General features: G+C 49.1%; 1 protein-coding gene across 1 annotated transcript in view; it reads right to left on the bottom strand.

Moving 5' to 3' along the window:
• Window positions 1–24,993, bottom strand: part of LOC147113318 (zinc finger matrin-type protein 4) — a 470,946-nt gene extending 445,953 nt beyond the window's left edge. The window contains exon 1 of the mRNA XM_085994248.1: window positions 24,798–24,993. Coding sequence (XP_085850374.1) covers window positions 24,798–24,902 — 105 coding nt within the window. The 5' untranslated portion in view covers window positions 24,903–24,993. The remainder of the gene's footprint in view (window positions 1–24,797) is intronic.
• Between the last annotated feature and the right edge of the window lie 1,257 nt (window positions 24,994–26,250).

Raw genomic sequence — 26,250 nt, forward strand, 5'->3', positions numbered from 1 at the left:
ATCCCGCAGCATAACAAAGACCGCCTACTTCCACCTCCATAACATCGCCCATCTCCGCTTTTGCCTCAGCTCATCTGCTGCTGAAACCCTCATCCATGCCTTTGTTACCTCTAGACTTGATTATTCCAACGCACTCCTGGCTGGCCTCCCACATTCCACCCTACGTAAACTTGAGGTGATCCAAAACTCGGCTGCCCGTGTCCTAACTCGCACCAAGTCCCGTTCGCCCATCACCCCCTGTGCTTGCTGACCTACATTGGCTCCCGGTTAAGCAACGCCTCGATTTCAAAATTCTCATCCTTGTTTTCAAATCCCTTCATGGCCTCGCCCCTCCCTATCTCTGTAATCTCCTTCAGCCCCACAAACCCCCCGAGATATCTGCGCTCCTCTAATTCTGGCCTCTTGAGCATCCCTGATTATAATCGCTCAACCTTCGGTGGCCGTGTCTTCTGTTGCCTGGGCCCCAAGCTCTGGAATTCCCTGCCTAAACCTCTCTGCCTCACTACCTCTCTTTCTTCCTTTAAAACGCTCCTTAAAACCTACCGCTTTGACCAAGCTTTTGGTCACCTGCCCTAATTTATCCTTATGTGGATTGGTGTCAAATTTTTTGTCTTACAATACTCCCGTGCAGCACCTTGGGACGTTTTACTACGTTAAAGGTGCTATATAAATACAAGTTGTTGTTGTTGTTGATCTGCCTAATCTGCTCGAGTTGAGAGTCAGAAGGTCATGGGTTCAAGCCCCACTCTAGAGACTTGAGCTCACAATCCAGGCTGACACTCCCAGTGCGGTACTGAGGGAGTGCTGCACTGTCAGAGGTGCCGCCTTTCGGATGAGATGTTAAACCGAGGCCCCGTCTGCCCCCTCAGGTGGACGTAAAAGATCCCATGGCCACTATTCGGAGAAGAGCAGGGGAGTTCTCCCCGGTGTCCTGGGCCAATATTTATCCCTCAGCTAACATCACTAGAAAATACTATCACATTGCTGCTTGTGGGCGCTTGCTGTGCGCAAATTGGCTGCCGCGTTTCCGACGTTACAACAGTGACTACACCTCAAAAGGGCTTCCTTCGGTACCCTGATTCCCAACTCCTGAGGCACCCCCAAGATCCCGAGCACCCCCCCCCCCGATTCCCAGTGGCTCCCCGCCCCCACCCCCCGGTTCCCAGCCATCGATTGTTCCCGGCACACCAACCCATCGCCGCTCTCCGCGGCGGCAGAGCTGACGCCACTGGGGCGGAAATTTAAATCGCGATGATCTCCGGGGCTGTGCACGGGTGGCCCGGGCCCAACCCCGGGAGACTCCAGGGCATTCCAGGAGGGTTGGCAACCTGAAGGTCCATGGAAGGAGACAAAGGAAATACCCTTCGCTAAGTGACTGCCACCTGCTGGTCGAGCGCCAGTATTACAGCAGAGGGGAGGGAATCGATCCATAAACCACAAGAGCCCTATTATTCATACATAGAAACATAAAAACATAGAAGATTGGAGCAGGAGTAGGCCATTCGGCCCCTCGAGCCTGCTCCGCCATTCAATGCGATCATGGCTGATCATCCAAATTCAGTACCCTGTCCCTGCCTTCTCCCCATATCCCTTGATCCCTTTAGCCTTAAGAAATATATCCAACTCCTTCTTGAATATATTTAATGAATTGGCCTCTACTGCCTTCTGTGGTAGAGAATTCCACAGGTTCACCACTCTCTGGGTGAAGAAATTCCTCCTCATTTCTGTCCTAAATGGCTTACCCCTTATCCTTAGACTGTGACCCTTGGTTACAACTAATTACTGTTAAGAAAATAATTACCTCTGATGCTCAGGTCTCTTCGCACACTGCTCTGTGTGTAGCCTTTCCCTCCAAGGTTTGTTTCTATAGTGTCAGCCCCTGCATTTCCTCCCACCCCCCCTATAGTGTCCTCCGATAATCTTAATGTTTCCCTCTCTGCCCCCACCCCCTTGAAATTTCCTCCTGCTCCCCCTCTCCTGAAGCCGTGGAGCCTGACTGGGACCGAGTTCCATGTCCCTCCAACACCTCACCCAAAGTGGCCACTCTTCATGTGCGAGTAGGCTATTCCACCGTGGGTGGGTTGAGGTGCAAGGGGAGGGGAGAGCCCTGCAACCAATCCCATTACTTCTCCCGCCCACTGGGAACTGTCCAATCAGGCGTCACCGAATGGCGACCGGGAGCAGGAAGCCCAGCTGAATTTTTTTTGTTTGCACTTCCAAACCCAAGGACAATAAGGCTAATCGCAATTGCCCAAACGTGGCTCAGTTGGACCGCACTCTCACCTCGTGAGTCAGAAGGTCATGGGTTCAAGTCCCACTCCAGAGACTTGAGCACAAAATCCAGACTGACGCTCCAGTGCGGTGCTGAGGGAGTGCTGCACTGTCGGAGGTGCCATCTTTCGGATGAGACATTAAACCGAGGCCCCGTCTGCCCTCTCAGGTGGACATAAAGTTCCCATGGCCACTGTTTCGAAGGAGAGCAGGGGAGATATCCCTGGTGTCCTGGCTGTAATGTATTATCACATGATTTGGTATGAGTATTCTCAGTTCACTCTGGCCTAGAAAAGTGAGCACATGGACTAGCGACTCACCCTTCATTTGTTCGACCCACATATATTACATTTTTGGCGACGAGGATGGGATTCCAGAGCCGCCATTTTTAGGGAACATGGGAGGACACAGTGTTCAACCTTTGAGTGGGAAAGTTTAAGGTGAATTTGTGACACCTAAACTGAATTTTTTTGCAATGTTTTACTGTTAATGCTGATGCAGAATTGTCTGTGCTGCCCCTTCGCGTGTATGGACACACAGCAACAATGGCGTCTACGGGATTCATCGGAAATCCTCGGCCTGTATGACCGAGCTCACGAACCATTCAGTTCTTACATTGAGCGGATGGAGATTTTTTTTTTTTTTAAGGCCAATAACATTATTGAGACCGAAGGTGCAGATGAGAATGTTCAAGCTCAAAACAAAGTAATTCGTGAACGGAAAAAAGCTATTTTTCTAACGGAGATCAGGCCAGATGTCTACGGAACGTTGACAAGCCTGCTCATGCCAGGGAAAGCGAAGGATGTGTCGTTTGAAGACTTTGCCGAGAAACTCGAGGACCATTTCGACCCAAAGCTGTTAGAAATAGCAGCGAGCTATAAGTTTGGTACCAAAAACCAAAAACAAAGTGAAACCATCAGTGAGTACATTGTAGCTCTTAAAAACCTGTCTTTGCATTGTAACTTCGGCTCATTGTTGGATCGTGCGTTGTGAGATAAGTTTGTGTGTGGACTGGTGGATGAGCGCACACAGTCCAAGTTACTGAGCACTCTGAATCTAACGTTTCACATAGGGCAATTTTGCATTCTATCTATGGCGATGGCGTCTAAGAATGCTGGGGAGCGCCGTCCAACTCAAGTGACTGGTGCAGCTGAGGTCTACAGTCACAAAGCCACCGCCAAACCTAAAGCTGTGAGACCGAGTCAAAAGCATGTTGGTGAGAGCAGTTCAGTGAATTGTTATCGCTGCGATGGAAATCACTCACCACCGTCCTGCCAATACAGAAATGTGAAGTGTTTTCACTGCCAGAAGCAAGGCCATATTTCAACAGCTTGCAGAGCTAGATCGAAAGCAGGAAGTTAGAACCATTCTAGTGGCAATGCAAAGCAGCGACAACAAAAGGGAGTAATTCACAATATTGAAGTGAACACACCTGATGTTGAAGAACTAGGTATCTACAGTATCAAAGCCACTAGCAGCAACGCTAGCAGTCGTGAGAAAGACTTCCGTACAAAACTTTCGATCAACGAGTAATATATTGATATGTTTATTGACACGGCGGTGAACTGCTCTATCATGAGTAAGGACACATATGAGAGTAAGTTTAATCAAATACCACTTACAAAGAGTACAGTAGAATTAAAAACCTACTCTGGAGAAATCCTAGCGACATGTGGACAAATGGAATGTACAGTTCAGCACAATGGCCAGTCAGTAAAGCTGCCTATTATTGTAGCGAGCTACAACAACAGGCCAATTCTCATGGGCAAAGACTGGTTGAGAAAGTTAAAACTAGACTGGAAAAATATCTTCAGTGTAGATGCTTCAAAGAAGCGACTCGACACAATACTGAACAAGTATAAAAGCATGTTCTCCAACAGTTATGAGGGCATCACTGGGTGTGATGCGCATATCTACGTCAAGTCCAATGCGCAGTCTGTCTATTGTAAGGCAAGGCCGGTCCCCTATGCGTTGAAAAGTCAGGTGGAGGAAGAGCTCGAGAAACAGAGAGAACGGAGTACTAGTAAAAACTGACAAAAGTGAATGGGCTCCCCCAATTGTGGTAGTGCCCAAAGCAGACAAAACTGTACGCTTGTGTGGTGACTACAAAGTTACTGTCAACCAAGCAGTTGACGATGAGTAGTGCCCATTACCTACATCACAAGATTTGTATGCTGCACTCTCGGGGTCAAAGGTTTTCTCTAAGCTTGTCCTATCGCACGCTTACGCTCAGCTGAATGTCGACAAAGAGAGTCAACAATATCTCACCATCAACACACACAAGGGACTGTACTCATACACCGAGCTGCTGTATGGTGTAAAGTCCTCCCCCAAAATCTTCCAGGCTATGATGGATAAGATTTTGCAAGGAGTTCCAAATTGCTTATGCAATCAAGATGATTTGCTGATCGCAACAAGCAGCGAGGAAGAAAATCTAGAAGTGTTAGATTTAGTGCTTCAAAGGTTGAATGTCCACAACATCAAATTGAAAAGGAGCAAATGTGCTTTTGTGCAGCCCGAGGTTGTGTACCTTGGTCTGAAAGTTGATACAAATGGCCTGCAACCAGTTAAGGAAAAGGTTGATGCTGTCATCAATGCTCCAAAGCCACAGAATGTGTCTGAGTTGAGATTTTTCCTTGGAATGGTCCAGTACTACGCACGTTTCTTACCTGAGTTAGTGACCATGTTAGCTCCATTGCACGAGCTCCTCAAGAAGGATGTCCAGTGGAAGGTGTCAAAAGTGCAACAGGAAGCTTACGATGCTTGTAAGAGGAGTCTCTCTAGCGATGCTCTACTTGTGCACTACGACACAGAGCTTGAGCTTAAGTTAGCGTGTGATGCTTCTAGCTATGGTGTAGGAGCTGTCATAAACCACGTAATAGATGACGGCCAAGAGAAACCAATCGTGTTTGCATTGTGAACACTCACAAAGAGCAAAAGAAACTATGTGCATATTGAAAAGGAAGCACTCACTCGCCATAGTGTTTGGATTCAATAAATTTCAACAGTTCCTGATCGGCAGAAAGTTGACCCTGATAACCGATCACAAACCGCTCCTAGTAATTTTGGGGCCCAAAACTGCCATCCCTGCAATGGCCACATCAAGAATGCAACACTGGGCTGTGTTGTTGTCACAATATGACTACACGATTGAATATCATACTTCAAAGCAGAATGCAACCACAGATGCTTTGTGCAGGTTGCCACGAGGACTCGTGTGTTGGAGTGAAGGTGAGATTTTCACACTAAGTGCAGTTGACAAAGACTTTCCCGTGAATGCAACTGAGATTGCAAATGAGACTCAAAAGAGTGTATGAAAACACCTTGAATGGATGGACTTATCAGTGTCTGGGCACAGAGTTGAAACCATTCCATAACCGTTGTACTGAATCATTTCGTGAGCAAGGTTGTATCAAGTGGGGAAACAGAGTGGTGGTACCTACTTCTGTGAGAGATAGAATTCTGGACGAACTCCATACTGAACATCCAGGGATCGTCAGTATGAAATCAATTGCAAGAAGCTTTGTTTACTGGCCTGGATTGGACAGTGATCTTGAACCACTTGCTCAGTTCAGACTTCAGTAACTGAAGTACCAGGTTCAAACAAATATGAGATACAAACAGGATCATCTTTGAGTTCAGAAGCAAAACAAAACAGCCTGAAAATTGGTTCAACACCAAAACCTTCTGTAAGGAGATCAGGAAGGCTCTGCAAACCTGTTATTAAACTGGATTTGTAGTTGATTTAAAAGAAATAAGCCGGGAGTTTTGGTTATGTGGTACATGTAATGCTGGGAAAGGTGGGACCATAGTTTTAAGAACATAAGAACATAAGAAATAGGAGCAGGAGTCGGCCCAGGAGTCGGCCATTTAGCCCCTCGAGCCTGCTCCGCCATTCAATAAGATCATGGCTGATCTTCTACCTCATCTCCACTTTCCTGCACTATCCCCGTATCCCTTGATTCCCTTAATATTCAAAAATCTATCGACCTCTGTCTTGAATATACCGAATGACTGAGCCTCCACAGCCCTCGGGTAGAGAATTCCAAAGATTCACCACCCTCTGAGTGAAGAATTTCTCCTTATCTCGGTCTTAAATGGCCAACCCCTTATTCTGAGATTGTGACCCCCTGGTTCTAGATTCCCCAGCCAGGGGAAACATCCTCCCTGCGTCTACCCTGTCAAACCCTTTAAGAATTTTGTCTGTTTCAATGAGATCACCTCTCATTCTTCTAAACTCTAGAGAATATCGGCCTACTCTACTCAATCTCTCCTCATGGGACAATCCCCCCATTGTGTTGCATTTGAGAGGGGAATATGTACATTTTTTTAAGGGGAAAGCAGTGTAATGTGGCGGAGTCACCAGGGGATTCAGGACAATTGTTTATAATTCCTTTAACAGCAATGTAGTGCAACCGGGGGCTGCACCTTTAATGTATCTGTTAACTGTACTATGGCTTCTTTCCTTTACTCCGCGTGATGATGTCATGCCGCCCATCACGTGATCCCCAACGGCGGGAAGAACGTGATGACGTCATGACGTCAGTGCTCGGAACCTTCTAGCAGTTCTAGAGAGGCTTTCAACCAGACCAGACCTATTTGCACTGTATCCAGCAGTTTACTGTTTAACTTTGTTTGTTCATTAAATTTTAGTGTTTTTGATTCTCTGCGTCGATCTCAATTCTTCAGCTAGGAATCTCCATTCCTACATTGGTGACCCCGATTTCTTCGAACAATTTTCGTTGAAGTTACATCATGGACACGAACGCCGTCACCCTCAAACTACCGCAATTTTGGGAGCAACAACCAGCCGCGTGGTTTTTCCAGGCGGAAGCCCAATTTGCAATCCGGGGAGTAGTAGCGGATTTGACCCGTTATTATTACGTGGTCTCCGCCCTCGACAGCGCCACGGCCTCGCGGGTCGTCAGCCTCCTCGGGAGTCCTCTGGACGATGGCAAGTACGAAGCTTTAAAAACACGGTTACTGCAGGTTTTCGGTCTGTCCAAGTCGGAGCGCGCTCGCAGACTTATCTCCATGCCCGGCCTCGGGGAATCAAAGCCATCAGAGCTCATGAGCCAGATGCTCACGCTCTTGGGCTCGGAATCGGAATGTTTTCTGTTCCGGGAGTTGTTTCTCTGCCAGTTGCCAGAGCCAGTACAGATGGCCTTGGCCAATTCCGCGATCACGGACTGTGCTGAACTCGCTGCAGAAGCGGATAAAATTTTCACCGTCACGCAACAATGTTGTGTGGCCACGAGGCGCCCATCCCCCACAAGAGCGAAGCCGACTCCTCCGCCAGCAGGCTGGTGTACATACCACGCTCGTTTTGGCGTGAAAGCCCGATGCTGCCGTCCTCCCTGCAGTTTTTCCCCCCAAAAAAACCTACCTCAAACCAGCGGTTTCTGAGAAGGGCGACAGGGCCTGAGGGACACGCCGGAGTTGTGATGGCCGTCGGTTCCGCAGGGAAACTCCTTTATATCACAGACTCCCTGTCAGGTCGACGTTTTCTCTGTGATACTGGCTCCCAGTGCAGTATCCTACCAGCGTCGAAGCTTGATCTTCAATCTGGCGGTCACGGTCCCTTCCTCGAGGCAGCCAATGGTGCGGCCATCCGCACATTCAGAAAGCGTAGGGTCCAGTTGCATTTTGGCGGCCAGCATTTCGTTTGGGAGTTCATCACGGTGAAAGTCTCACAGGCCATCCTGGGGGCAGATTTTTTTTGCGCCAATGGTTTTCTCGTCGACGTCCGGCACTGCCGGTTAATCAACGCGGCCACCTTTCATTCGGTCCCCTGCCACCGCAGCACCGCTGTGTCTTGGTCAGTTGCCTGTGCAGTCCCATCTCCAGATGAGTTCTCTCGTCTTCTCGGTGCGTTTCCGGAGCTCACCAGGCCCATTTTTTCTTCTTCAGTCGCGAGGCACGGTGTGGCGCACCACATTACCACGACAGGATCCCCAGTTTATGCACGGGCTCGAAGGCTGGAACCCGGTAAACTCGCAGCCACAGGAGTTCCATACCATGGAGCGCCTGGGAATTTTTCGACGATCGAATAGTCCTTGGTCTTCACCATTACACATCGTTCCTAAACCAGGTGGCGGATGGCGACCATGCGGCGACTACAGACGCCTGAATGAAGCTACTACTCCAGATCGGTACCCGATTCCTCACATACAGGATTTTTCGGCCCACCTGGCAGGGAATTCCATCTTTTCCAAAGTAGACCTTGTCCGGGGGTATCATCAAGTGCCCGTTCATCCTCAGGACGTCCCCAAAACCGCTGCCATCATGCCTTTCAGGCTCTTTGAGTTCCTTCGTATGCCGTTTGGGTTGAAGAACACAGCGCAAGCCTTCCAGCGTCTCATGGATTCTGTGTTGCGCGATCTGCCATTCATCTTCATTTACCTCGATGACATCCTCATCGCCAGTACCAGCAAAAAAGAGCACATTACCCTTTTTTCTCGTCTCAGCCAGCATGGCCTTATTATCAACCCGGCCAAGTGCCAGTTTGGCTTACAAAGCATTGATTTTCTGAGACACAGAATCACCTCAGAAGGCGCCGTTCCGCTGGCTACGAAGGTGGAGGCAGTTACCTCGTTCCCGCATCCTCAGACCGTCAGAGCTCTCCAGGAATTCCTGGGGATGGTCAATTTTTATCATCGCTTCGTCCCCAAGGCGGCCCTGTTAATGCAACCGTTGTACGAGGCTCTAAAAGGTAAATCGGGTAAAGACCCCATCGGCTGGACACCCCAGATGGACCAGGCGTTCCTCAACACTAAGGACGCTTTGGCTGATGCGACCATGTTAGCACATCCTCTTCCAGGTGCAACCATCGCCCTTACCACAGATGCATCTGACTATGCCATCGGGGCAGTGCAGGAGCAATTGGTCAATGGCACGTGGCAACCACTGGCTTTCTTCAGCCGCCAATTGCGAAAAAATGAACGCAAATACAGTACCTTTGATAGGGAGTTGTTGGCACTTTTCCTGGCCATCCGCCATTTTCGCTTCTTACTGGAAGGACGCCCATTCACGGCTTTCGTAGACCACAAGCCACTTACGTTTGCCATGGCCAAGACAGCGGAACCATGGTCGGCTCGGCAACAACGTCATCTTACGTTCATATCAGAATTTACAACAGGCATACAACATGTGTCTGGCAAGGACAACCTGGTGGCGGATTGTCTCTCCCGCGCCCCGGTCCACGCAGTCCACCTGGGAATCGACTATGTTGGTTTGACAGAAGAACAGATGGCAGACCCTGAAGTGCAGGCATACCGGACAACACCTTCCAGCTTACAAGTGGCTGATGTCAGTTTTCAGGCCGCAGGGACCACACTCCTTTGCGACATCTCATTGGGAGTCCCCCAACCAATTGTACCAGTCGAATGGTGCAGGAGAGTTTTCGACGCAACCCACGGTTTGTCGCACCCTGGTGTGAGGGCTTCACAACAACTCATGGCAAAGAAGTTCGTCTGGAAAGGGATGCATCGCGACGTCCGTGACTGGACCAATACCTGCGTGAGTTGCCAGAAGTCCAAAATCCAACGCCATGTTAAGGCCCCAGTGGCCACTTTTCCAGTTCCAGAGCGTCGCTTCGACCATGTTCACGTGGACCTGGTTGGCCCACTCCCTTCTTCTCGTGGTTTCACGCATCTCCTCACCATGGTAGACCGCACCACCCGGTGGCCAGAGGCAATTCCTTTGGTTGCCACCATAGCGGCGGACGTTTCCAGAGCCTTCATCTCGTCATGGGTGGCTCGGTTCGGGGTACCGGCCGACATCTCCTCTGACCGAGGACCTCAATTTACCTCGGAACTTTGGAATGCCGTGGCTCAGGGTTTGGGTACCAAGCTTCATCGCACCACCGCCTATCATCCACAGGCAAACGGTCTGTGCGAGAGATTTCACAGGTCCCTTAAAGCTGCACTGCGTGCTAGTCTTCATGGGACTGGTTGGGTGGACAGGCTCCCTTGGGTGCTGCTGGGTCTTTGCACAGCTCCTAAGGACGACCTGCAATCTTCTTCTGCAGAACTGGTTTACGGCCAACCACTCAAGAGTTCCTGGCGATTTTCTTCCTCCTCACACGGAACCCTGGTCCGCAGCTCGTCAGCCACCAAGAGGCGGCTAAGAATTTCATCCCAGTGCCTACGTCTCATCACGACCTGCAGCGCTCCCATGTCCCGGTGGAACTTAAGAGCGCCGAATACATTTTCATTCATCAAGATGCTCACAGAGACCCGCTCAAACCGCCATACACTGGTCCGTTCCACGTCATCTCGTCAGGTGACAAGTATTTCACAGTCGACGTCGGCGGTAAGCCTGACCACATCTCCATCAGCCGGTTAAAACCGGCTCATCTGGATCTGAGCGAGCCAGTCGTCACCGCTCAACCGCCTCGTCGTGGACGTCCACCGTCGGCCGTCGGTCCAGTACAGCCACAGTCAGCTGCTGGGTCGCACGTACCCACCTCATCGGGTCAACCACAGCCAGCCACTTCTTCTCCTATGCCTGCAGCACCATCCCATCCACGGCCAACTGCCAGTTCGTCTTCTAGCGCTCCGTTCCAGTTGCCAGAGTATCGCAGTCGGTCGGACAGACTCATCAGACCCCATTCTCGTCTTACATTTTCTGTTAAAGACAATTCTGGGGGGGCGTATGTGGCGGAGCCACCAGGGGATTCAGGACAATTGTTTATAATTCCTTTAACAGCAATGTAGTGCAACCGGGGGCTGCACCTTTAATGTATCTGTTAACTGTACTATGGCTTCTTTCCTTTACTCCGCGTGATGACGTCATGCCGCCCGTCACGTGATCCCCCAACGGCAGGAAGAACGTGATGACGTCATGACGTCAGTGCTCGGAACGTTCTAGCAGTTCTAGAGAGGCTTTCAACCAGACCAGACCTATTTGCATTGTATCCAGCAGTTTACTGTTTAACTTCGTTTGTTCATTAAATTTTATTGTTTTTGATTCTCTGCGTCGATCTCAATTCTTCAGCTAGGAACCTCCGTTCCTACAGTAACGTATTATCACATGGTTGGTCACATGGTTTGGTATGAGCATGCTCAGTTTGCTCTGGTCTAGTAAACGAGCACATGGACTAGCAACTCATCGCATCTCTGTCCTTTATTTGTTCTACCCACATCTATTACACTGGCCAATATTTATCCCTCAACCAACATCACTGAAAAAAGCAGATTAACTGCTCATGGCTGTTTGTGGGAGCTTGCTGTGCGCAATAATGTCTGTTGCATTTCTGACATTACAGCAGCGACTACACTTCAAAAAGTAAAGTGCTTTGGGACGTCCTGAGGCCGTGAAAGGTACCACATAAATGCCAGCGCGTTCCTTCTTTCTTCTTTGCTCTACCTGGGTTCAGCTAATTCAGCACAGAGTGGAGACAGGCTGGATCTTCCCATCTACAGATCTGAGTGTCACTTATCCACTGGGCCCTTGGCGACACGTGGCCCAAGGAAGGTTCCTCCCTCTTTTGCTTTCGGGAGCTGCTGGTTGGTGGTGGGGGAGGGGGGGGTGGTGGGTGGAGGTGGGTCAGTTGGAGAGCGGCCATTTTTCCGTGGAAGCTTCTGTCCAAATGAGATAGTGAACCGTTGGAAGGTCATCATTTACGTTTTTTTGACCCCCCCCTTTCCAATTAGCTGTGTCCAGAGCCTCTGTCAGGTTAAAGCTCCTTTGCTTCCCAGTGCTACCACTAAAACCAGCGCTACCAGAGGCAGTGCCAAGATGGGGAGAAGGCAGGGACAGGGTACTGAATTTGGATGATCAGCCATGATCTCATTGAATGGCAGAACAGGCACGAGGGGCCGAATGGCCTACTCCTGCTCCTATCTTCTATGTTTCTATGGGGGAAAAATTCAGTCTCGCCCCGTTTGGGGAGCCATTATCGGCCGTGCACAAAGTTTAGCGCCTGGCGCTAATTATCGCCTCTGACAGCAAACTTGGCTTTTATCGCCCCTGGAGGTGATTGGAGCGCTAAATCAGGCGCTTCACACCTGTCTTAAGGCGCAAAGGCCGAGGAGCGAGGCGCTACCTCAGAGCGCTGGCGAAGCAAGGAAGGGCAAATCAAAATGAACCTGCAAAGTGCTGCTCAGTCCCCAAAACTCCTTCACACAGCGTTGAATCTCTCCAGAAGTCTCTCTCTCTCTCTCTCAGACTGCGTGGTGCGAAAATGCCACCAACAAAAAAAGGCAGGAAGCGGTCGCCTTTAAATAGCGCTCCCCCAGTCCCTTTCTGACAGCAAAACGCTCCCCTCAACCTGTTGTTGCTAGCGGCAGGCGGTAAGGCAGGGGGCGCCACTCAATATCCGGTCCGGGGCATTGCGCACTCGACTGACGTCACGATCTGCCGGCGCAGGAGATCGTGGCGGTAGTGTTTAGCACCACCGCAAAATGTCTAGTTAATTTCGCGAGCGGCGCAAACATCGCCGCGCCCGGGCGCTAGTTGCTTTGCGCCCCAATTGGCGCCCTCTTAAGGCGCTAACGGGAGGCGCAAACAACTGAATTTTTCCCCCTATGTTTCTATGTTTCTATGACTCCAATCAGAAAATCTAGGCTGATGTCTTTTATCTCAGTATCTAACATTAGAGGGTGTGAATATTCATGTAAAAATGAATTAAAGTGCCTGTTTCTGTTCGTCATGCATTCTCAAAGAAGTGTTTTTTAAGTGGCAGTTTATGTAACAATTGTTTACTCTCGTTTGACATTAACTACATAATAAAAACCTATATGAAGCATTTAACGGCTAGTATTTAGCAAAGCAGCACTACAATTATATTGGCAGACTTTTCTATGGCTGCATCGAGTTTTCGACAGTACACAGAATGATGCTTAAAGCAAGACGGACACGGAGGAGCATTTCAGTGAGAGACAGATCAGAATTTGGGAGTCCAGAGACAGCGAGAGAGAGTGAGAGACAGAAAGAGAGAGAGTGAGAGACAGAAAGAGAGAGTGAGAGACAGAGAGAGTGAGAGACAGAAAGAGAGAGTGAGAGACAGAAAGAGAGAGTGAGAGACAGGAAGAGAGAGTGAGAGACAGAAAGAGAGAGTGAGAGAGAGGGAGAGAGAGAGAGAGGGAGAAAGAGAGTGAGAGTCAGAAAGAGAGCGAGTGAGAGACAGGAAGAGAGAGAGAGAGGGAGAAAGAGGCAGAGAAAGAGAGTGAGAGTCAGAAAGAGAGAGAGTGAGAGACAGAAAGAGAGAGAGTGGGAGAAAGAAAAAGACAGGGAGAGAGAGTGAGAGACAGATACAGAGACAGAAACAGAAAGAGGCAGAGAGTGAGAGAGACCGAAAGAGAGAGCAACAGAAGTTGGGGGACAGAAAACGAGAGACAGAGAGAGTGAGAGACAGATAGAGACAGAGAGAGAGACATAGAGAGTGAGAGACAGATAGAGAGAGAGAGAGAGAGAGAGAGAGAGAACACAATATATTTAGGCAAAGATAGAGCAGGGGGAGAGCAAAGGGCGAGGCAGAGATAAACAGGACAAGATGTAGAGGCAGAAATAGGTGAGAGAAAGAGGCAGAGAAACAGATAGAAAAAACAGGCAGGAAAAGAGGAAAGAGAGAGTCAGAGAGTGACAGACAGAGAGTTACACAGAATGTACAGCACAGAAACAGACCATTCAGCCCAACTGGTCCGTGCCGGTGTTTATTCTCCACACGAGCCTCCTCCCACCCTTCTTCAACTCACTCCATCAGCCTATCCTTCTATTCCTTTCTCCCTCATGTGCTTATCTAGCTTCACCTTAACTGCACCTCTGTTATGACAAAGAGAGCACAATGGACACACAGTAGAAAAGAGACAAAGAGATGGGGAGTTGTGTTGATGCTGTGTGTGGAAAGAGCCCTCTTGTAAACCAGGGGTCACAGTCTAAAGATAAGGGGTAAGCCATTTAGGACAGAGATGAGGAGGAATTTCTTCACCCAGAGAGTGGTGAACCTGTGGAATTCTCCACCACAGAAGGCAGTTGAGGCCAATTCATTAAATATATTCAAGAAGGAGTTAGATATATTTCTTAAGGCTAAAGGGGATCAAGGGATATGGGGAGAAAGCAGGGACAGGGTACTGAATTTGGATGATCAGCCATGATCGCATTGAATGGCGGAGCAGGCTCGAGGGGCCGAATGGCCTACTCCTGCTCCTATCTTCTATGTTTCTATGTAAACACCACAGTGTGGGTTTAACTGGACCAGCCCCAGCACACTTTGCCTTTGACTCTCATTTTGCCATTGACAGACAGAATTATTTGGTGACATATTGACAGTTCGGGGGTGCAGTACATGCGTGACCGTGGCGCACTCCAACTATTTAAAAGTAAGGCAGATCTAAGATCGAGGTCACTCTTACACTGTCCTCGTCAGCCTCCTGGAGTTCCACCTGACACAGACTTTAACTCATCCATCACTCTGCTGCCTGCACCCTCAGCTACACCAATACCAATTTGCACACAGCAAGATCCAACGGCAATGTGATAACGACCAGATAATCTGTTTTTAGTGATGTTGATTGAGGGAAAACTCCCCTGCTCTTCGATAGCTTGAAGGTTCCCTCGACCTTGGGTCTGGCAGTGTGCAAACAGCAGCCGGTTCAGATGCAGCAATGCGGCCTTCCCTCCCTGACCAGTAACGTGATCGTGATCTCATCGCTCATCATCAATTACAACAAAAAAATTAAATCACCCAGCTTTATCCGTGCTCAAAGAAAACCAGCAACTGCTGAAAAAACAGTCAGTCAGCATCCGAAAGTGAAAACGCGAGGTTAATAAGCTCCGGTGTGACCTTGTGTGTGGTGATGGGTCTGCACTTTTTGAAAACACAAGCTTGCCGTTCCTCTTTTCCCAATATTGACCGACTTTTTGTGCAGTTCCAGCATTTTCTCCTTTTTATTCCCCTACATTACCACAGTGACAGTCTGGCAACGTCTCGATTTTAAAATTCTCATCCTTATTTTCGAATCCCTCCGTGTCCTCGCCCCACTCCCCTCCCCATCTCTGTAATCTCCTCCAGCCCCACCACCCTCCGAGATCTCTGCGCTCCTCCAATTCTAGGCCTCTTGCGCATCCTTGATTATAATTGCTCCACCATCGGTGGCTGTGCCTTCAGCTGTCTTGGCCCTAAGCTCTGGAATTCCCTCCCTAAACCTCTCCGCCTCTCTCTCCTCCTTTAAGACGCTCTGTAGGTATTCGGGTTCACCTAAGTAGGTATTGGACGAATGCCTACTAAATAATCGAGTTCGACTTCAGGAGAACAATCAAGAAGTTCTTTAATGCAGGAAACAGATGAAATACAGCGACAATCTAGATGGATGCAGGAGAGCCAGTAGGTAGGTCTTAACCCAGCGGGGACGCCACGAGGACTGAGTTCGCAGTCCTGTGGATTGCGTGATGACGTCATCACGTTGTCCGCGTTTTCCCACGCTTGGGGCGGTCACGTGATGCGTGTCGTGGCGTCACGTGATGCGTGTCGTGGCGTCACCACGTTTGCCCACGCTTAGGGCAGTCACGTGATGTGCGTGATGACGTCAGCGCGTTAGCCCGGCACTGCAGCTGGCCGTTGCGGCCGAAGTTGGGAGCAGGAGGCCGAACCGGGCCGGCGGCCGCCGCGGGAGCGGGAGGCCGAGCTGGGCCGGCTTGCGTCTCGGTGAGTCACGTGATGCGCAACGTGACGTCACCACGTTACGTCGCGTTCTTAAAGGGGCAACGGCCCGAACAGGTAAGTTATATACATACATAGTTAAGTTAAAGGGAATTATTATGTATTATAAGTAAGGGACACCCGGTGGTACCGCCACAGCTCCTTAAAACCTACCTCTTTGACTAAGTATTTGGACTCCTGTCGCTAATATCTCCTTATTTGGCTCGGTGCCAAATTTTGTTTGATAATTGCTCCTGTGAAGCCCCTTGGGATGTTTTACTACGTTAAAGGCGCTGTATAAATATAAGTTGTTGTTCACTAAACTTCAAAAGTACTAGTTTGACCAGTTCTGACGAAAGGTCACCGACCTGAAATGTTAACTCTGTTTCTCTCTCCACAGATGCTGCCTGACCTGCTGAGTTTCTCCAGCATTTTCTGTTTTTACTTCAAAAAGTACTTCATTGGCTGTGAAGCGCTTTGGGACGTCCTGTGGTCGTGAAAGACGCGACAGAAATTCAAGTTCTTTCTTTCAGTTTTCCATGATTCTCTGCACAATTTGGGTGCTGCGCTTGTGCAAAAAAACACTGCAAAAGTAAACCAATAATGGAGATGGTAAGGGGTTTTGTTAGTGTAGCTTTTTCTTAAAATTTAAAGGTTAAATTTTCGGGGACTAGAACCAAGAAAAAGAATTGTCTACAGTTATTCTTCCTCTTTGAACTGACAGCCTTTCTCATTTTATGCGCAATGTAAAGCGAGCGTCTTATATTTAGTTCTGCATCTAACCTGAACTGTAGCTGACCTGTTCGATGGGACAGTGTAGAGGGAGCTTTACTCTGTATCTGTGGAGGCAGGGGACCTGAGAGGGAGCGAGAGCGGAGCCTGAGGATATAAAGAGCGCGGCAGAGCGAGGCCTGAGAGCGGAGGTGGCGGACCTGAGAGGGAGCGAGAGCGGAGCCTGAGGATATAAAGAGCGCGGCAGAGCGAGGCCCGAGAGCGGAGGTGGCGGACCTGAGAGGGAGCGAGAGCGGAGCCTGAGGATATAAAGAGCGCGGCAGAGCGAGGCCCGAGAGCGGAGGTGGCGGACCTGAGAGGGAGCGAGAGCGGAGCCTGAGGATATAAAGAGCGTGGCAGTGCGAGGCCCGAGAGCGGAGGTGGCGGACCTGAGAGGGAGCGAGAGCGGAGCCTGAGGATATAAAGAGCGCGGCAGAGTGAGGCCCGAGAGCGGAGGTGGTGGACCAAACGTTCAAAAAGAGGGAGCTGATTGGTGAGTATCTGGTAAGTGTTTTTACTTGGCTTTCTTAAAGTTTTTAAGTTTATTCCAGCTAGGTTAGTAAATAGTCTGTTAATTAGAGGTATGGCAGGGCAGCTCACACCCGTGGAATGCACATCCTGTGCCATGTGGGAAGTCCTGGACACCTCCCATGGTCTGGACGACCACATGTGCGGGAAGTGTCGCCAGCTACAGCAGCTCGAGCACTGGGTTACGGAGCTTGAGCGGCAGCTGCAGTCACTGCTGTGCATCCGCGAAGCTGAGAGTTACGTGGATAGCACGTTTCGGGAGGTGGTCACCCCGCAGCTTAAGAGTATGCAGGCAGAGAGGGAATGGGTGACTGTCAGACAGAAGAGGAGGACCAGGCAGGTAGTGCAGGAGTCCCCTGAGCCCATCTTGCTCACCAAACAGTATTCGGTGCTGAGTACTGCTGAGGGCGATGGTTCCTCTGGGGAGTGCAGCCAGAGCCAAGTCCACAGCACCATGGGAGGCTCAGCTGCACAGGTGAGGGGGAAGAGGAGAGGGACAGCAATAATGATAGGGGATTCAACAGTTAGGGGAGCAGACAGGCGTTTCTGCAGCCGCAGACGTGACTCCAGGATGGTATGTTGCCTCCCTGGTGCCAGGGTCAAGGATGTCACTGAATGGCTGCAGGGCATTCTGAGGGGGGAGGGTGAACAGCCAGAGGTCGTGGTCCATATCGGTACCAACGACATAGGTAGGAAGAGGGGTGAGGACCTGCAGGCAGAGTTTAGGGAGCTAGAAAAGAGGTTAAAAAGCAGGACCTCAAAGGTAGTCATCTCCGGATCACTACCAGTGCCACGTGCTAGTGAGTACAGAAATAGGAAGATAGAGCAGATGAATGCGTGGCTGGAGAGATGGTGTAGGAGGGAGGGCTTTAGATTCCTGAGGAATTGGAACCATTTCTGGGGGAGGTGGGACCTCTACAAGCCAGACGGGTTGCACCTCAACGGGAACGGGACTAATATCCTCGCGGGAGGGTTTGCTAGTGCTGTTGGGAGGGTTTAAACTAGCTTGGCAGGGGGATGGGAACCTAAGTATAGAGTCAATAGGGAGGGAAGAAAAACTGGAATTGGAAAACAAAAAAAGAAAGTAAATTGGAAGGACAGAGGAATCAAGGGCTCGATAGTAGTCAACAAGGAGGTTTGCCTGTACTAAATGGAATATACTTCAATGCAAGGAGTATAGCGAACAAGGCAGATGAGCTGAAGGCACAGGTAGATACTTGGGACTATGATATTATAGCCATTACAGAGACGTGGCTGAAAGAGGGGCAAGTATGGCAGCTCAACATTCCTGGTTACAGGATTTTCAGGCGGGATAGAGAGGGAGGTAAAAAGGTAGGGGCGGTCGAGGTATTGATTAAAGAAACTATTACAGCTGTGAGGAGGGATGATATGTTGGAGGGATCATCAAACGAGGCCATATGGGTCGAACTGAAAAACAAAAAAGGGGCGATGACACTGCTGGTAGTGTAGTACAGACCCCCAAACAGTGAGAGGAAGATAGAAGAACAAATATGTAGACAAATTTCTGAGAAGTGCAAAAACTATAGGGCAGTAACAGTAGGGGATTTCAACTACCCCAATATTAACTGGGATAAAATTAGTGTGAAGGGTATAGAGGATGCTGAATTCCTAAAATGCATCCAGGAGAGGTTTTTTAGCCAGTATGTAGCAAGCCCAACAAGGGAGGGGGCATAGAAACATAGAAGATAGGAGCAGGAGTAGGTCATTTGGCCCCTCGAGCCTGCTCCGCCATTCAATGAGATCATGGTTGATCATCTAAATTCAGTACCCTGTCCCTGCTTTCTCCCCATATCCCTTGATCCCTTTAGCCTTAAGAAATATATCTAACTCCTTCTTGAATATATTTAATGAATTGGCCTCAACTGCCTTTTGTGGTAGAGAATTCCACAGGTTCACCACTCTCTGGGTGAAGAAATTCCTCCTCATCTCTGTCCTAAATGGCTTACCCCTTATCTTTAGACTGTGACCCCCGGTTCTGGACTTCCCCGCCATCAGGAACATCCTTCCTGCATCTAGTCTGTCTAGTCCTGTTAGAATTTTATAAGTTTCAATGAGATCCCCTCTCTATCTTCTAAACTCCAGCGAGTATAAGCCCAATCGACCCAATCTCTCCTCATACGTCATTCCTGCCATCCCAGGTATCAGTCTGGTGAATCTTCGCTGCACTCCCTCCATGACAAGAACATCCTTCCTCAGATAAGGCGACCAAAACTGCACACAATACTCAAGGTGTGGTCTCACCAAGGCCCTGTACAACTGCAGCAAGACATCCTTGCTCCTGTACTCGAATCCCCTCACTATGAAGGGCAGCACGGTGGCATAGTGGTTAGCACTGTTGCCTCACAGCGCCAGGGACCCGGGTTCGAATCCGGCCTCGGGTGACTGTCTGTGTGGAGTTTGCACATTCTCCCCGTGTTTGCGTGGGTTTTCTCCGGGTGCTCCGGTTTCCTCCCACAGTCCAAAGATGTGCGGGTTAGGCTGATTGGCTATGATAAATTGATCCTTAGTGTTAGGGGGATTAAATACGTGGGGTTACGGGGATAGGGTGGGATATGTGTTGATGTAGGGGTTACGGGGATAGGGTGGGATATGTGTCGGTGCAGGCTCGATGGGCCGAAATGGCCTCTATCTGCACTGTGGGGTTTCTGTGATTCTGTGATTCTGTGAACATACCATTTGCCTTCTTAACCGCCTGCTGCACCTGCATGCTTATCTTCAGTGACTGGTGCACAAGGATACTCAGATCTCGTTGCACTCCCCCTTCTCCCAATCTATTGCCGTTCAGATAATAATCTGCCTTCCTGTTTTTGCCACCAAAGTGGATAACCTTGCATTTATCCACATTATACTGCATCTGCCATGCATCTGCACAATCACCCAACCCCTTGCCATTTTCCTGCGGTGTGACCAACTCCCTAAACGTGCTAGCCACGATGTCCTCAGCATCGCGAATGCTCCACTATGTATCCATTCGCAGCTCCAGCGCCGCAATGCAGTCTGTCAGTAGCTGCAGCTGGATACACTTCCCGCACACATGGTCGTCAGGGACACAGGAAGTGTCCCTGATTTCCCACATAGCGCAGGAGGAGCATGCCACGGGGCCGAGCTGTCCTGCCATGACTTACCCTTTAATTAATTTAAATCAAATCAATACCACTAATTACACTACAATTAAATGATATACTCAAGGGCCCTTGGTTACTAGCACTCCCCGATACACAACAGGGACCTTCGAAACTATAACCACAAAAATGAAGACCTTCTAAATTTTATAAACTATTAATCTTAACTGTCAAACTATAGAGTAGTATAAATACTCACCTGGCCGTACTCACCCAATCAGCTGCATCCTCTTGCCCGCGTCACTTTTTGAATCGTGACGTGGCTCCGGAATGCCGCCGCCTGTCTGTGAGATTGGTAAGCCTTGTACCGCCGCTCTCTCCGCTCCCGAAACTGGCCTCAATCAGCTCCCTCCCTTTGTGCCGATGTCACTTTTGACTTCTGACATCACTCTTTGAAAATTCTGTCGGTGCTGAGTTGGTATCGCCGCCGCCGCCTCTCCGCTCCTCCCAGGTCCGCACTGCCGCCGCCGCTGCTGCTGCTGTGGATCCTACCTGTGCCTCGGGCTCTCTTTATATTGCCGCCGCCGCCGCCTCGCCACTCCTCCCAGGTCCGCACTGCCGCCGCCACTGCTGCTGGGGGCGGTTCTGGACTTAGTTTTAGGAAATGAAGCTGGGCAGGTAGAAGGCGTATCCGTGGGGGAGCATTTTGGTGCTAGAGACCATAATTCTGTTAGATTTAAGGTAGTTATGGAAAAGGACAAGGATAGACCAGGAATAAAAATTCTAAATTGAGGAAAAACAAATTTTGCTATGCTCAGAGGGGATTTAGCCATAGCCACTGGAAACAGCTACTTGAAGGTAAATCAGTGTCAGAGCAGTGGGAGGCATTCAAGGAAGAGATCCGGAGGGTTCAGACCAAATATGTGCCCTTAAAGAAAAAAGGTGGGACTAACAAATCTAGAGCCCCCTGGATGTCTAGGGACATACAGGGTAGGATAAAGAAAAAAAGGGAGGCGTATGACAGATACCGAGGGCTAAATACTCCAGAATCTTTAGAGGAGTACAGAAAGTGCAGGAGTGCAATTAAAAAGGATATTAGGAAAGCAAAGAGAGAGCATGAAAAATTCTTGGCAAGTAAAATCAAGGAAAACCCAAAGTGGTTTTATAAATATATTAAGAGTAAGAGGATAACTAAAGAAAGGGTAGGGCCTATTAGAGATCATGAGGGTAATCTGTGTGTGGAGGCGGGAGACGTCGGTAGGGTTCTTAATGAATATTTTGCGTCTATTTTCACAAAGGAGAGGGGCGAAGCAGACATTGCTATCAGTGGGGAGGAGTGTGAAATATTAAATGAAATAAACATAGTGAGAGAGGAAGTATTAAGGGGTTTAGCAGCTTTAAAAGTGGATAAATCCCCAGGCCCGGATGAAATGTATCCCAGGCTGTTAAGCGAAGCAAAAGAGGAAATAGCAGAGGCCCTGACCAACATTTTTCAATCCTCTCTGGCTTCAGGTGTGGTGCCGGAGGACTGGAGGACTGCTAATGTGGTGCCCTTGTTTAAAAAGGGAGAAAAGGATAGACCGAGTAATTACAGGCCAGTCAGCCTAACCTCGGTGGTGGGAAAATTATTGGAAAGAATTCTGAAGGACAGGATAAATCTTCATTTAGAAAGGCACAGATTAATCAAGGATAGTCAGCACGGATTTGTTAAGGGAAGGTCGTGTCTGACAAACTTGATTGAATTTTTTGAGGAGGTAACAAGGAGGGTAGATGAGGGTAGTGCATTTGATGTAGTGTATATGGACTTTAGCAAGGCTTTTGATAAGGTTCCACATGGCAGACTGGTCATGAAGTTAAAAGCCCATGGGGTCCAGGGCAAAGTGTCAAGTTGGATTCAAAACCAGCTCGGAGGCAGGAAGCAGAGGGTAATGGTTGATGGGTGTTTTCATGACTGGAAGGCTGTTTCCAGTGGGGTTCCGCAGGGCTCAGTACTAGGTCCCTTGCTTTTTGTGGTATATATCAACGATCTTGACTTGAATATGGGGGTATGATTAAGAAGTTTGCAGATGATACAAAAATTGGCTGTGTGGTTGATACTGAAGAAGGAAGCTGTAGACTGCAGGAAGATATCAATAAATTGGTCAGGTGGGCAGAACAGTGGCAAATGGAATTCAATCCGGAGAAGTGTGAGATAATGCATTTGGGGAGGGCTAACAAGGAAAGGGAATACACGTTAAATGGTAGGACACTGAGTAGTGTAGAGGAACAAAGGGACCTTGGAGTGCATGTCCACAGATCCCTGAAGGTAGCAGGCCAGGTAGATAAGGTGGTTAAGAAGGCATACGGAATGCTTGCCTTTATTAGCCGTGGCATAGAATACAAGAGCAGGGGGTTATGCTTGAACTGTATAAAACACTAGTTAGGCCTCAGCAAGAGTACTGTGTACAGTTCTGGTCACCACATTACAGGAAAGATGTGATTGCACTAGAGAGGGTACAGAGGAGATTTACAAGGATGTTGCCAGGAGTAGAGAATCTTAGCTATGAGGAAAGACTGGATAGGCTGGGTCTGTTTTCCATGGAACAGAGGAGGCTGAGGGGAGACTTTATTGAGGTGTATAAAATTATGAGGGGCCTAGATAAAGTGGATAGAAAGGACCTATTCCCCTTAGCAGAGGGGGCAAAAACCAGGGGGCACAGATTTAAAGTAATTGGTGGAAGGTTTAGAGGGGATTTGAGGGGAAATTTCTTCACCCAGAGGGTTGTGGGGGTCTGGAACTCACTGCCTGAAAGGGTGGTAGAGGCAGGAACCCTAACCACATTTAAAACGTACTTGGATGTGCACTTGGGATGCTCTAACCTGCAGGGCTACGGACCAAGAGCTGGGAAGTGGGATTAGGCTGGATAGCTCTTTGTTGGCCGGCGCGGACACAACGGGCCGAAATGGCCTCCTTCGTGCTGTAACTTAATATGATTCTGTGATTCTATCCCGTGCTGTACCTGCCCTGGGAGTGTTTGATGGGACAGTGTAGAGGGAGCTTTACTCTGTATCTATCCCGTGCTGTACCTGCCCTGGGAGTGTTTGATGGGAGAGTGTAGAGGGAGCTTTACTCTGTATCTAACCCGTGCTGTATCTGCCCTGGGAGTGTTTGACGGGACAGTGTAGAGGAAGCTTTACTCTGTATCTAACCCGTGCTGTACCTGCCCTGGGAGTGTTTGATGGGACAGTGTAGAGGGAGCTTTACTCTGTATCTAACCCGTGCTGTACCTGCCCCGGGAGTGTTTGATGGGACAGTGTAGAGGGAGCTTTACTCTTAAAATTCTCTGTGATGTCTTCCACGAAGCTTTGTTCGTGAAACTTCTGGTGGATAATTGGGAAGTGGACAACAGAGGTTTCCCTATAATCCATTTCAATATCTTGACTCATGGCTTCAAATCTTTTCTGGGTGGGGGACGCTCTTCAAATAATGAGACGCTCCTGGGACCCCCTATCCTAATTCTGGAAGGACAATGTCAGCTACCCAAACAGTGCTGTCACTGCAGAAGACATTGTTGTGATGTTGAGTAAAAGAGACAATGAACTGTTGAATGGGCAGAGATCTGTAGCACTTAGAGAAGCCCCTGAGGCCTCCTGTTGGATCTCCTAAGGCCTGCTTTGAAAACATGCCCTTTTGACAATGAACACACAGTTCCGTGCACATCAATGAGCTTGTGATCTATCTCATTCTCTTTGATCAGAATCCTCACTCCTGACATTTCTCCAGTGTTGTGAGTTGGGAACTTGATGGACTAATTGCTCACGGTCAACTCACCCGGCTGTGGGTTTCCTACACTGAATGCTTGACTGAACTCTCAGTATGTGGAAAAACTAGCGGTCCCAGATAATTTTAAAATGTCAGCCAGTGGCTCAATGGGCAGCACTCTCACCCCCTGAGTCAGAAGGTTGTGGGTTCCAGTCCCCGCTCCAGGGACTTGAGCACAAAATTCCAGGCTGACACTCCCAGTGCAGTGCTGAGGGAGTGCTGCTCCATCGGAGGTGCCATCTTCCGGACGAGATGTTAAAATCAAAGGTTGACATAAAGGAGTCCAACGGCACCACTTCAAAGAAGAGCAGGGGGAGTTCTCCCCGGTGTCCGGGGCCAATATATATCCCTCAACCAACACCTAAAAACATAGATTATCTGATCATTATCACATTGCTGTTTGTGGGATTTGCTGTGTGCAAATTGGCTGCCGCGTTTCCTAGGTTACAACAGTGACTGCACTTGAAAAAATACTTGATTTGCTATAAAGCACTTTGTGATGTCCTGAGGTCGTGAAAGGCGCTGTAGAAATTCAAGTTCTTTCTTTCTTCCGCTCAGCTATGTTTGGGGGGTTTTATTTTTGCTTTTTGAAAGTCCCAGGCAACAGATGGGCGGCCTACCAACCCCTCTCGACTACTGAAAAAGATCCAATTAAAGGATTTTGCCTTTTGGAGGGTGAAACATTGTCAACGTTCCTTACCTCGTAATGCGCTACTCTCTGGGACTCAGAGATTAGTTGTGCATTGCAGATGTTACAGTAGCTGTCTGTGAATAACTCCGTCTCACCTGTCCCCGCAGATTTCATCTGCAAAAGAAAAAAAAGACAAACTGACAGACAAAGACGTCGAGAGTGGCACTGAAAAGGTGGAGGCAGAAAAAATATATATAGGGCTGGATTTTCATTGAGGAGTCGGGTAGGAGGCGGGACTACAACTTTCGGGGTTGTAGTCCCGCCTCCATCGAGTTCTAGCCAACCCACGCGAGCTTGACTTGATTGACCTTGTTGAGCCCGCCCAGCGGGCTCAGCAGGCTAATTAAGGGCCACCCGGCAACAGGTGACGTCACAGACTGAAATTTTATCTGTCAAGAGCTTTTGACAGATGAAATATAAGCGTTTCACAGCTGTTTGAAGCTGTCAAACACAGACAATCTGTACTCCAGGTTAATTCCTTCCTCTCAGGATGATTTAGAGATCTCCCCGGAACAGAAAGCTGAATGCTGCAATTTTTGACAGCTCGCGGCCATTCTGCTTTCTGTGCCGGTGAGATGAGGGACTCCCGAGACCTGAAGGAAGGAAGGCTGTAAAGGTAAGTAAAGGTTAGTAGAACTTCTTTAAACACTTTACACACACCATACACACTTACCTTTGCACTCATGCACCCACCACTCACCTGAACACCGGACATCTCGACCCCTCCAAGCCCTTCAGCCCGACGGTCCGCCTCCTCTAACTTGGCGTGGTTTGGGGCCGTCGGGAATCCCACACTTCAACATTAAAAATAGGGATTAGGCTAAAAACTGCCTGTTAACTGCCTGTTAACAGGCAGTTAATTGGCACTAATCCCCTTCCCGCCTCGGGGAGGCGGGTCCCAGTGCGGGGCGGGTACCCGCCTCCTTTGAAACTGGCATGGAGGCGGGTTGGGGGTGGGATGGGGTTGGGACCCCCGATTTCGGGATTTTAACCCTCCACACGCCTCCAATCCCGCCTCCACGGCCCAATGAAAATCCTGCCCATAGTGTCTAGGTTAATTGAACAGACCTCAGTGAGACTGCATTATAGTTGAGTGAAGATCAGAAGAGGAACAGCAAGAGGACCGTAGGTCCAAACAAAGCCCATCTCTTAACCAATGTTCCCAACAATTTCTTTTGGCGGTGGGGGGGGCCCGCGCGGCCCCTTTAACGGGCTCTGCGGCCCGTTCAAAATTCCGCGCGTGAGATTTTTTTTTTCCATTTAACAGCCGGCGAGTCGGCTGCACAGCTTAAAGGGGACGTTGCTCTCAATCCTGTTTCCCCCCTTTTGGCTGAAGCATCAAATCAATTGTCACTTGGATCCATTTACACTGCCCACTTCCGCGTACCTCTCCGCAGACTCCATTACCCTTTGAGTGAGCAAAGAAGCTCCCCCTACTCACAAATGTTGCTATTTTTATAAC

Source organism: Somniosus microcephalus, chromosome 8 (genome assembly GCF_052327205.1).
Source record: "Somniosus microcephalus isolate GS21.2 chromosome 8, FLI_Smic_1.0, whole genome shotgun sequence".
NCBI classification, from domain to species: domain Eukaryota; kingdom Metazoa; phylum Chordata; class Chondrichthyes; order Squaliformes; family Somniosidae; genus Somniosus; species Somniosus microcephalus.